The following is a 10,543-nucleotide window of genomic DNA, read 5'->3' on the forward strand; positions in this document are numbered from 1 at the left end:
GCTGAACCTCCTTTCCCAGTGCTGAACCTCCTTTCCCAGTGCTGGATCCCCTTTCCCAGTGCTGGATCCCTTTTCCCAGGGCTGAACCTCCTTTCCCAGTGCTGAACCTCCTTTCCCAGTGCTGGATCCCCTTTCCCAGGGCTGGATCCCCTTTCTCAGTGCTGGATCCCCTTTCCCAGTGTTCAATCTCCTTTCCCAGTGCTGAACCTCCTTTCCCAGTGCTCAATCTCCTCTCCCAGTTCTGGATCCCTTTCCCAGTGCTGTCCCTGGGAGCACAAGCTTTGCCAACACCTGGCTCTGCATGGGCAAAATGAGATAAAAGGGAGGGGGGGGGAAAAGCCTCTCTGGAATTTTCAAGCTTCAGCTCTAGATGGAGCATTTCCCCCGTGGCAGCGTGTGCTGAGCAGGAAGGGTTTGCACCAAAGGCAAGGCAGGGATTTCCCACTCCCCTGGGCTAAATTTCCACCCCAAAATCTGAGTTTAGGCAATGTGGGAACCCTCAGGAGCTGTGGGTTTGAGGGGGGGGGTTGTATTCCATCACTTCTCTTCCCTCCCCTCCCGGCTGAGTCAGCTGCAGGAGGAAAAGGGAACAGAAGAACTGCTTAAGGTGTTCAAATTTCCCTCAGAAGGAGCCAAACAAAGCCCTTCCTGAAGTCCAGGAATTCTCCAGGTGGAGGGGAAGCTTGTAGGGTTTGATCCTCAGAGAACATCAGCTGAAAAGTCTGGATTCAGAGAGATTTCTGCTCTCCAGAGGGATTCATTCTGACAGAGAGCTGACTCCTGCTTGGCCTGTGTATCCTGGAGGGGCTGGAGCAGGGATGCAGACCCTCCCTCCTGGAGGGGCTGGAGCAGGGATGCAGACCCTCCCTCTCTATTTTGGAATAACAGGTTATCATGGCAGCTCTGAGCTCATCTGAAATTCTAAATCCATCAGGAATTTAAATATACAACCCCCTAAATCTCCCAGGTAAAGGGAAGGGGGGGCCTGGCTGGTCTTAGAGAGCAATTCCCACTTCCAGGAGATCCACACCTGGACATTTCAATGCTCTTTATTTACTCCTGTAATTCATGCTCATATATTAAAGAGCAAACCATGACCACGGGTCTGATGGTGCCCAGTGATCCCTAATCCAGCTGCTCCCAAACCCTTTTTTCTCTGGAACAAAGCGACTGGGTGGCTCCAGGACAACTTTTCCTACAGCTCCAGGGAGGGAAGGAGGGTGGTAACTCCCTCCTGGGGTGTCCCAGGAGTCGGTGGAAGGTGGGATGTTGGAGTGTTGGGAAAAAAAGGCACCACCTCTGTTGTTCCCAGAGCCCTGGGAAGGTGTATCCACACAAAACTTGGATTTCCTTGACCACCCCAAACCCCAGGCTGTCCAGCCAAAAAAAAAAAAAGGCACTTGGCTTTAAGGAATTGCAGACATCTCTGCTCCAAAAAAAAAAAAAAACAACCAAAAAAAGGGATGCTCAGGAAAACCAGCTCGGGATTGAAGCAGAGGAACTGCACGTCCCTCAGGACACGTGGATGTCTGGCCCTGGCAGCACCCTGGGATTTATGGAGCGTGAAAGGCAGGGAGAGAGAGAGAGAGAGAGGCTGAAGGCTCCTCAAGGAGAGGCAGGTGGAGGAAGGATAAATCCAGCCTGGCTCTGTGCCCAGAGAGCAACATCAACAATCCTGCCCAGGTACTTGAAGGTCTGATCTTTTGCTTGACCACTTCCTGAGCTGGGTTGTTTGGTTTGGGTTTTTTTTTTTTTTTTTTTTTTTTTTTTTTTTTTTAATGGATGAAAAGAAAATGAAGCTTTTTGCCTAAATCAAAAGCTTAACATTATTATTATTCCTCCAGCAAATCTCCTCTTAAGGGAGAAGGAAAAATATAAACAGCAGCCGTTTCCTGTGACCCCTCGGGGACTGGGATCCGTAGGAAGCACTGAGGGACGTAAATATTTCTAAGAAAGGAGTTTTGGAAGTTCACAAAACCTCCCTGCTGCCAAGTTTTGTCTGGATACTCTTAATTGAAAGGAAGGAGACCCACAGATAACCCACAGTGACACCGGCTCTCACGTGGAGGAATTTTCCTGATCTGTGTAAAAGGATGTTAAATATTTAAATTTTAACTGGAGAGGGTATTTGCTCTTCATCTTTTCCTCAGGAAGAATTCCTAAGTGGTTTCTGTAGCCAGATATCCCACTGTGTGTCCTGGCATTGCCTTGCCTGGGGAAGGATTTAATTCCCACTGATATTGGGAATGTCTATAATGTCTCTCCTACAGACCCAAAAAACACCGGGAAGGGAATCTGCTTTCTAAGTCTCCCGAATATTCAGCCCAAATATACATTAAATAAACATGAACTAAATGATGTCTCAATAGTTTTAAGCATCAGACCCTCCTCTGGAGGAAGTTCCAGCTCCAGGAGCACTCATTGGGATAGTTTATAGCCCGTCAGGGAACGGGGTCTGCACTGGAAACCCCAAAGCAACAGGGAATGTGCAAAGCTGGGGGTCAGGATGCTGTTCATCCCTTAGGAAACGCTGGGATAACGGGGCTGGAGTCACCCAGAACGGCCTGGCATGGCTGTCAGCGCTCAGGAGCGTATCCATGGGGAGATTCTGGGCATGTGGAGATGCCAAGTTGCTCCTGTGGGAGCTCTGGCACTCGAGGGACACCTCAAGGGCTCCCAGCCCGGGCTCAGCCAGGATGAGGCAACGTTTTCCACGCCAGAGTGAGCAGGATCAAACCTGGACCGGTCCCTTCCACTGTGGGAAGCACACGGGGAGAGGGAACAGGATGAGAACAGGCACATGGCACTGCCACTGGACTACTGAGGATGGGGGTTGTGGAGAGCAGCTGAGGACACTGCTCCCTGGGAGCCCAGCATGTCCTGAGCCCCCAAACCCTTCCCTGAAAACTGAACTGCTCCATCTATCCACGTTTATGTGGGGCTGCCCCAGCCCTGGGAGTGTCCAAGGCCAGGCTGGACGGGGCTTGAAGTGACCTGGGACAGTGGAAGGTGTCCCTGCCCACGGCAGGGGGGTGGACTAGTTAATGTTTAAGGTCCCTTCCAACCCAAACCATTCCAGGAAGGACAATGACCTGCTGGAATGAGTCCAGAGGAGGCCACAGAGATATTTCAAGGGCTGGAGCACTTCTCCTGTGAGGAAGGGCTGAGTTGGGATTGCTCACCTGGACAAGAGAAGGCTCTGGGGAGACTTTAGAGCCCCTTCCAGGGCCCTGAAGGGGCTCCAGGAGAGCTGGAGAGGGACTGGGGACAAGGGAAGGAGGGACAGGACACAGGGAATGGCTTCCCACTGACAAAGGGGAAGGAATTCCTGGCTGTGAGGGTGGGGAGGCCCTGGCCCAGGTTGCCCAGGGAAGCTGTGGCTGCCCCTGGATCCCTGGAAGTGTCCAAGGCCAGGTTGGATAAACTTGAAGCAACCTGGGATAGGGGAAGGTGTCCTTGCCCATGGACTGGATAAGTTTTAAGTCTCTCCCAACCCAAACCATTCCATGACGGACACAGACCCACTGGAGTGAGTCCAGAGGAGGCCATGGAGATGCTCCAAGGGCTGGAGCACTTCTCCTATGAGGGAAGGCTGAGAGAGTTGGGATTGTTGTGCCTGGAGAAGGCTCTGGGAAGACTTCAGTGCCCTTTCCAGTGCCTAAAGATGCTCCAGGAAAGCTGGAGAGGGACAAGGAGTGACAGGACAAGGGGGAACGGCTTCCCACTGCCAGAGGGCAGGCTTAGATGGGATACTGGGAAGAAATCCTTCCCTGGGAGGGTGGGGAGGCCCTGGCACAGGTTGCCCAGAGAAGCTGTGGCTGCCCCACCCCTGGAAGCGCTCGAGGCCAAGCTGAATAAACTCGAAGCCACCTGGGCTAGGGGAAGGTGTCCCTGCCCACGGGACGATCCCTACGGTCCCTCCCCACCCCTGCCACGTCCCCGTGCCCGCCCAGGGGCTCTCACCAGTGGGGGGCTGCCCGTAGGCCGTGGCGTAGGCCGTCTGTCCGTAGGTGGCCGTGCTCTGGGGCTGGGTGTAGCTGACGTCCGCGGGCTGCCCGTAGGTCCCGTAGCTCTGCTGCCCGTACGTCTGCTCCGGGGGGGACACAAAGCCAAACCCGTGAACGTGGGAGCACCGGCGACCCACGGGAGCCACGACAACCAGGAGCCAAGCGGGGCAGGTTTAGGCGCAGCGGGGGATTCCGGCCTGGCCCCGCGGGGCGGTTACGAAGCGGGATTTATCCCTGCGGGATGGAGGGAAGGGAGGCTTTGCCCCCCTCACCACGCACGCCCCTGCCCTGTGCAAAGCAAACTTGGGAGCTCCCAGCTCTTCCCGACTGCCCGGGCACCGCCAGGGATCCTCCCGGGGTTATCCTGGAAGGTGGGAGTGGGGCACCAGGGAAAACGAGGCACTGTTAGTGTTGGCTGGAGGAAATCTGCTGAAGGGTTTAATTAAGATATCCTTCATGCCCAGCAGGTGTTTCTTTGCAAAGGAGGAGCTGGTGTGGGCATGGAAGGACGGGATCTGCAGGAATTATCCACTCCCATCCTGGTGTCCCTGCATCCAGCGGTGCCACTCCCGTCCCGGTGCCGTGGCATCCGGCGAGGGACCAGCTCTGGAATCATCCCTTCCCGGGGGTTATTTTCCAATCTAACTCCTGAGGGACTGATGGAAGGACAGGGCCCAGCCCTGCAGTGCCACCAGCTGTCCCGTGCCATGCCCTGCCAGCTCCTGCTCCGGGCACCGGCCTCCTGCCAACCTCCTGCCAACCCCTCCTGCCCCAGCCCTGCTCCCAGAGCGACACGGGCACGGCTGAAACCTCCACATTCCCACGGGATTCAGGCCTCTGGGAGCCTGGAGCTGAAACCTTTCGGGGTGTTCAGCCTCCCTGAGCTGGCCTGAAGCAGGAGCAGGAGAGCCTCGACCCGCAGGGACACGGCACTGCCCCTGGCACTGCCCCTGGCACGGCAGCACGGGGGGCAGGAATGCTGCAAACGAGCCCAGAGCTGAGCTCAGCTCGTTAGGGGGTTAATTAGCTGGGTTTAGGTGTTTAGCTAGCTGGTTTTAGGGGAGTTTAGCTGATTCTAGGTGTTTAATTAGCTGCTTTTTAGGTGTTTAATTAGCTGGGTTTAGGCAAGTTTAGCTGGTTAGGTATTTAATTAACTGCTTTTGGGGGTGTAATTAGCTCAGTTTAGGTGAGTGCAGCTGGTTAGGCGCTTAATTAGTTGCTTTTAGGTGTTTAATTAGGTGGTCAGGTGTTTAATTAGCTGGTGTTAGGTGTTTAATTAGCTGGTTAGGGGTTTAATTACCTGGTTTTAGGTGTTTAACTAGCTGGTTTTAGGTGAGTTGAGCTGATTCTAGGTGTTTAATTAGCTGCTTTTAGGTGTGTAATTAGCTGGTTTTAGGTGAGTTTAGCTGATTTCAGGTATTTAATTAGCTGGTTGGGTGTTTAAGTAGCTGGTTAGCTATTTAATTAGCTGCTTTTAGGTGTTATTTTAGCTGCTTTTAGGTATGTAATTAGCTGGGTTTAGGTAAGTGCAGCTGGTTAGGTGTTTAATTAGCTGGTGTTAGGTGTTTAACTAACTGGTGTCAGGTATTTCATTATCTGGTTGGGTGTTTAATTAGCTGGTTTAAGTGAGTTCAGCTGGCTAGGTGTTTAACTGGTTGGTTTTAGGTGTTTAATTAGCTGATGTTAGGTGTCTAATTATCTGGTTTAGGTAAGTTTAGCTGGTTAGGTGTTTAATTAGCTGGTGTTAGGTGTTTAACTAACTGGTGTCAGGTATTTTATTATCTGGTTGGGTGTTTAATTAGCTGGTTTAAGTGAGTTCAGCTGGCTAGGTGTTTAACTGGTTGGTTTTAGGTGTTTAATTAGCTGATGTTAGGTGTCTAATTATCTGGTTAGGTGTTTAATTATCTGCTTTTAGGTGTTTAATTATCTGGTTTAAGGCATTTAATGAGCTGGTTTAGGTGAGTTTAGCTGGTTAGGTGTTTAATTAGCTGGGTTTAGGTGTTTAATTAGCTGGTTAGGTGTTTTACTGGGTTTAGGTGTTTAATTAGCTGGTGAGGTGTTTAATTAGCGTGTTAGTTATTTAATTATCTGGTTAGGTATTTCATTATCTGGTTAGGTGTTTAATTAGCTGCTTTAGGAGAGTTCAGCTGGTTAGGTATTTAACTAGCTGGGTTTAGGTGTTTAATTACATGGTTTAAGGTGTTTAATTAGCTGATTTAGGTGAGTTTAGCTGGTTAGATGTTTAATTAGCTGCTTTTAGTTGACTTTGGCTGGTTAGGTGTTTAACTGGTTTTAGGTGCTTAATGAGCTGGTTTAGGAGAGTTCAGCTGGTTAGGTGTTTAACTAGCTGGTTTTAGGTGTTTAACTAGCTGGTTTTAGGTGTTCAAACAGCTGGTTTTAGGTGTTCAAACAGCTGGTTTTAGGTGTTCAAACAGCTGGTTTTAGCGGTTCCAGCCTCCCCCCGAGGATTTTTCTGAGGCCTCCTGTTCCTGCCCTTCCCTCTCACCTCCAGCTGGCAGCAGCTCCTCCAACGAGCGTCTCCCAGCACTTATTTCACACCAAGGTCACCCTCACCTTCCTCTCAGCTGCCCCCAAATGCCCAGCCTGGCCCTGCCTCCCTCCTCTGGAGGGCAAACCTGACCCTCCGGCGACTTTTGGAGGACAAAGATTTACCTTTGGGAACACAGTTGGAGTTTGGAGACAAAAGTGGTTGTAGTAACTTGCATTCTAAAGGTTAAAAATAAGCATTCAGTTAAATCTCTTCAAGAGCATCGTGGGGTTTTTTATCAGTCCAGCCAACTGAGAGAGGATGAACAGCGAGAGCAACAAAAACTCAACTCCCTCCTCTCCTCTGGCCAATTCTGCACCTTCCCAAAAGGCAAATCCCCCCCACCTTTATTTTTTTTCAGGTTTTTCTCTCCTACACCTCTGATTAAAACACCCACCGAGTGAAAATGTGGCTTTTATGGGGACCAGGACTGGATAAATTAACACAACAAGGGGGATTGTGGAGGTTACATTTCCACTGAGAGCAGTTTAGGCTGCCACGAAATGACTTTTTAACCCCGGATTTCGACGGAGCTTCCCCCTGCTTGGGAGAACCCCGTGGGTTTTCCTGGAAAACAGGATTGGTTCCACCCCATTCCCGTGGTTTACCTGGGTGGTCTGTGCATATCCTTGAGCTGGCTGAGGTGCATAGGCGCTGTAGCTGTGGAATGAATGTAAAGACATTTTATAATCTCGCCCTAAATCTGCATCACAAAACAATTTTTCCCCCGCAGCCAAATGGGCTCTGCTGGAATTCTAAAGGATCTAAAAGCTCCAGGGAAAGCCTGAGGGTTTATAAACATACCTGAGTGAAGCCTAAAGCACGGTTATCACTTATTTTTATGGCATCTTTCTGAAAAGAGGGAGGAGAAGCTACTTACCCCTGCTGAGCTGCAGCTTGGCTGTAGGTACTGTAATCTGCAAGAAAAGGGGAAAAAAGGTCGATAAGGGCTTAATAAAATTAAAAGTGGAAGAGCACAGCAGCTGGAATTGCCTGCTGGAATTGCAGCTTCCCCAAGGTGGAAGGGAAATGCCCTTTTTCAGGCCTTTTTTTGGAGGGGAAACAAAACCTCTCTTCCCCTCGTTGCTGCCGCTGTTTGATCTCAAATGACCCCAATTTAACTGGCACCTCGGATGGATCCCAAGGGAGGGTGGGATTGGGGTTGGAACAAAGGGAAAACGGGGATTTGAGGCTTCTGAGGCTTCCAAACCCCCCCCCCCCAGCCTGCTTTGGAAGGGCCAGGAGGGAAGTTTTGGGGCTGCAGAAACCACCACGTTCCCCCTCCCCCTTTCGAGGACCCAACTAAAGGGCTGGGAAGTTGCATCCCTTGTGCCCTGTCAGGGTGGGATTTGGGAAGCTGGGAGTGATTCCCGCCCCAAATCCCCAATCCACGTCAACACCCTGATTTAGAGGAGAAGCAAAATCCTGGAAATCCAAGCACAAAGCCTGGGCTGAACTTGGTTTGCTGGCGGGGATGGCAAATGAATCCACAGGGCAATTAGGAGGCTAAATTTGGGATGATTGCAGCTCCCACTTCCCTCAAAGGCACCAATTCCAGCTGCCAGCCTCTGGAGCGAGGGAGGAATCCATCATTCCAACCAGGCAGATCCCAGCTCTCCCAGGATCACGGAATTCCTGAGCTCAGGGATGAGCCCAGACCTCGCCGGGCTCTTGCTGCTCAGCCAGAGGCAGGAGCTGGATTTGGTGCAGCATTCCCAGCTTTCCATCCCCGTGTGGGAAGGGATTCCAGTGTTCCCATCACCATCACACCTCTGGGGATGCTGATCCCAGCCACAGAGCCGAGTTTAGCCCGGAATCATGGACTATCCTGAGCTGGGAAGGACCCTCAGGGCTCGTCCAGTCCAACTCCTGCCCCTGCTCAGGAATTCCAGGAAGGACCTGAACGGCTAAAGCCGTTATCCTGCTGTTCCCAAGGCGAGGGAGCCCCGGGAATCACTCGGAAAACACCCTCTCCACACCCCACAACCTCCCATGGGCTCATCCCTGCTCAAACTTTCCTCCCAAGCCTCTCCATGTGCTCCCAGCTTTTCCTCCTGCTGCCTTCCCTGGCGGCAGAGCTGATCCCTGCCTGGTGATCCCAGCAGGAATTCCTGGCAGTTACTAATTCCTTTGACCTTGCCCAGCACACCAGGAGCTGCCCCAAACACCTCCCAGGACACAGAGACACCAAACTGTTCTCCCAGGGCTTCCCTGATCCCGGGATTCACGGCACAACTTCGACTCCTCCGGCACAATTCCCACTTCCCTCACGAGTTGAAACATTTTCCACGTTAAATTCGCTGTTTTAGGCTTTTTTTTAAAATTTGTTTTTTGTGGCTCTGCTAATCCTGAGTGTTAATTAATACCTGACCCCCTCATCCAGTTTCCCTCTCCCACTCCATCCCGCCCTGCTCCTCTTTTCCCTGTCTCCAGAACCTCCAAAATTCCTCATTAAATTCCCATTTTTCAGCCCCCTTTTGGCCTCCAGCTCCACACAGGGGCATCAATTAACCCCCTTCAAAAACCCCATTCCTCAAAGTCCCACCCAAACCCAACATCTCCCCCTTGGCAGGACTTAATTCCAGGTGTGGAATTCGGGATCCCTGTCTTTTAATTCGCCCGGATCGAGATGAAAGGTGAAACATTAATAAAAAAAATAACATTATGGTTCATTTAGTTAAACCCATCTCCCGGCTTTTATTTCCTGGGGGAAATTAATCTTCATCCATTAATTTCACCAGGCTCAGGAGCACAACAGCAGCCCAAAATAGCAGCTCCCAGGAGGAACAATTCCATGAATTAAGGGAAAAGACAGCTGTGGGTTTAACCCCCATTTTGACAATTCCATTGCTAAATACTTCTTTACTTTTTTTTTTTTTAACATATTTTTAAGCTCTCCAAGATGCTATTAATGATAGTCCCTCACATTCCACGGCCTGGGATGTTTTCCTTCATGGAAAAATGGGAAATCCTCTTTATGGGACATCAGACCTTGGGCTTTAAGGCACCTTAAAGGTGACGTTGCCACAGTTGGGGAGACTCAGTTTTGAACTGTTTGTATCCACTTGGAGCCCTCGTGGAAAAACGTGTTTCCTCCTGGGGTGGTTCCCTGGTTTATTCCAATCAATTTGGAGCCACGGACATGATGGAAAACATCCCTTTCCTATGGGGAAAAGCTGGGAGAGCTGGGGGGGTTCCCCTGGAGAAGAGAAGGCTCCAGGGAGAGCTGAGAGCCCCTTGCAGGGCCTAAAGGGGCTCCAGGAGAGCTGGAGAGGGACTGGGGACAAGGGATGGAGGGACAGGACACAGGGAATGGCTTCCCACTGCCAGAGGGCAGGGAGAGATGGGACACTGGGAGGGTGGTGAGGCCCTGGAATGGATTTCCCAGAGGATGCCCCATCCCTGGAGGTGCCCAAGGGCAGGCTGGATAAACCTGCAGCACCCCGGGCTAGCGGAAGGTGTCGGTGCCCGGGGCAGGGGCGGGATGAGACCATTCCCAAGGTCCCTTCCCACCGACCCATTCCCTGCTTCCACGTTCCCGGCAGGGCCGAGGCGCGGGGGGACCCCCGGCTCGCCGCACAGCTCCGGGAACCCCTCGGGGGCCGGTGCGCGGCGGGGCCGCCACTCAAACGCCCCGCACTGAGGGGGAGCCCCCGCGGCCGCGCGGCCCCTCCCGGCGAGGCCCCTGCGGGGGGGACACGGGGCGGGACGGGCCCCGCACGGCCCGACCCCCGCGGCCGCCGGGGGCGCGGCTCCACAGGCGGGCGGCGGGGCCCCCGCGGGGCGTCCCCGGCGGTGCCGTGCCCGCGGCGGCCGTGTCTGCGGTCCCGCCCCGCTCCCCCGGCCCGGCCCGGCCCGCCCGGCCCCGCTCACCCGTCGACGCCATTTTGTCGCCTTCCTCCTCCGCGCTGCCCGCCCGGCCCCGCCCCGCGCCGCGCATGCGCCGCCCGGCCCCGCCGCGCGCACCACCCCGCCCGCGCCGGCGGGG

General features: G+C 53.0%; 1 protein-coding gene across 4 annotated transcripts in view; it reads right to left on the minus strand.

Moving 5' to 3' along the window:
- EWSR1 (EWS RNA binding protein 1) overlaps positions 1–10,492 on the minus strand; it is a 26,149-nt gene extending 15,657 nt beyond the window's left edge. For 3 of the 4 annotated variants that reach the window (XM_017837520.1, XM_017837519.1, XM_017837522.1), the window contains exons 1-4: positions 10,429–10,492; positions 7,436–7,472; positions 7,164–7,215; positions 3,964–4,087 (exon numbers count right to left, since the gene is read on the minus strand). In XM_017837520.1, coding sequence (XP_017693009.1) covers positions 3,964–4,087; positions 7,164–7,215; positions 7,436–7,472; positions 10,429–10,441 — 226 coding nt within the window. In that variant the 5' untranslated portion in view covers positions 10,442–10,492. Of the gene's footprint in view, positions 1–3,963; positions 4,088–6,680; positions 6,735–7,163; positions 7,216–7,435; positions 7,473–10,428 lie in introns of all 4 variants that reach the window. The other variant, XM_017837521.1, reaches the window with a different exon arrangement.
- Between the last annotated feature and the right edge of the window lie 51 nt (positions 10,493–10,543).

This window comes from Lepidothrix coronata, unplaced genomic scaffold (genome assembly GCF_001604755.1).
Source record: "Lepidothrix coronata isolate B3197 unplaced genomic scaffold, Lepidothrix_coronata-1.0 Scaffold305, whole genome shotgun sequence".
Taxonomy (NCBI): domain Eukaryota; kingdom Metazoa; phylum Chordata; class Aves; order Passeriformes; family Pipridae; genus Lepidothrix; species Lepidothrix coronata.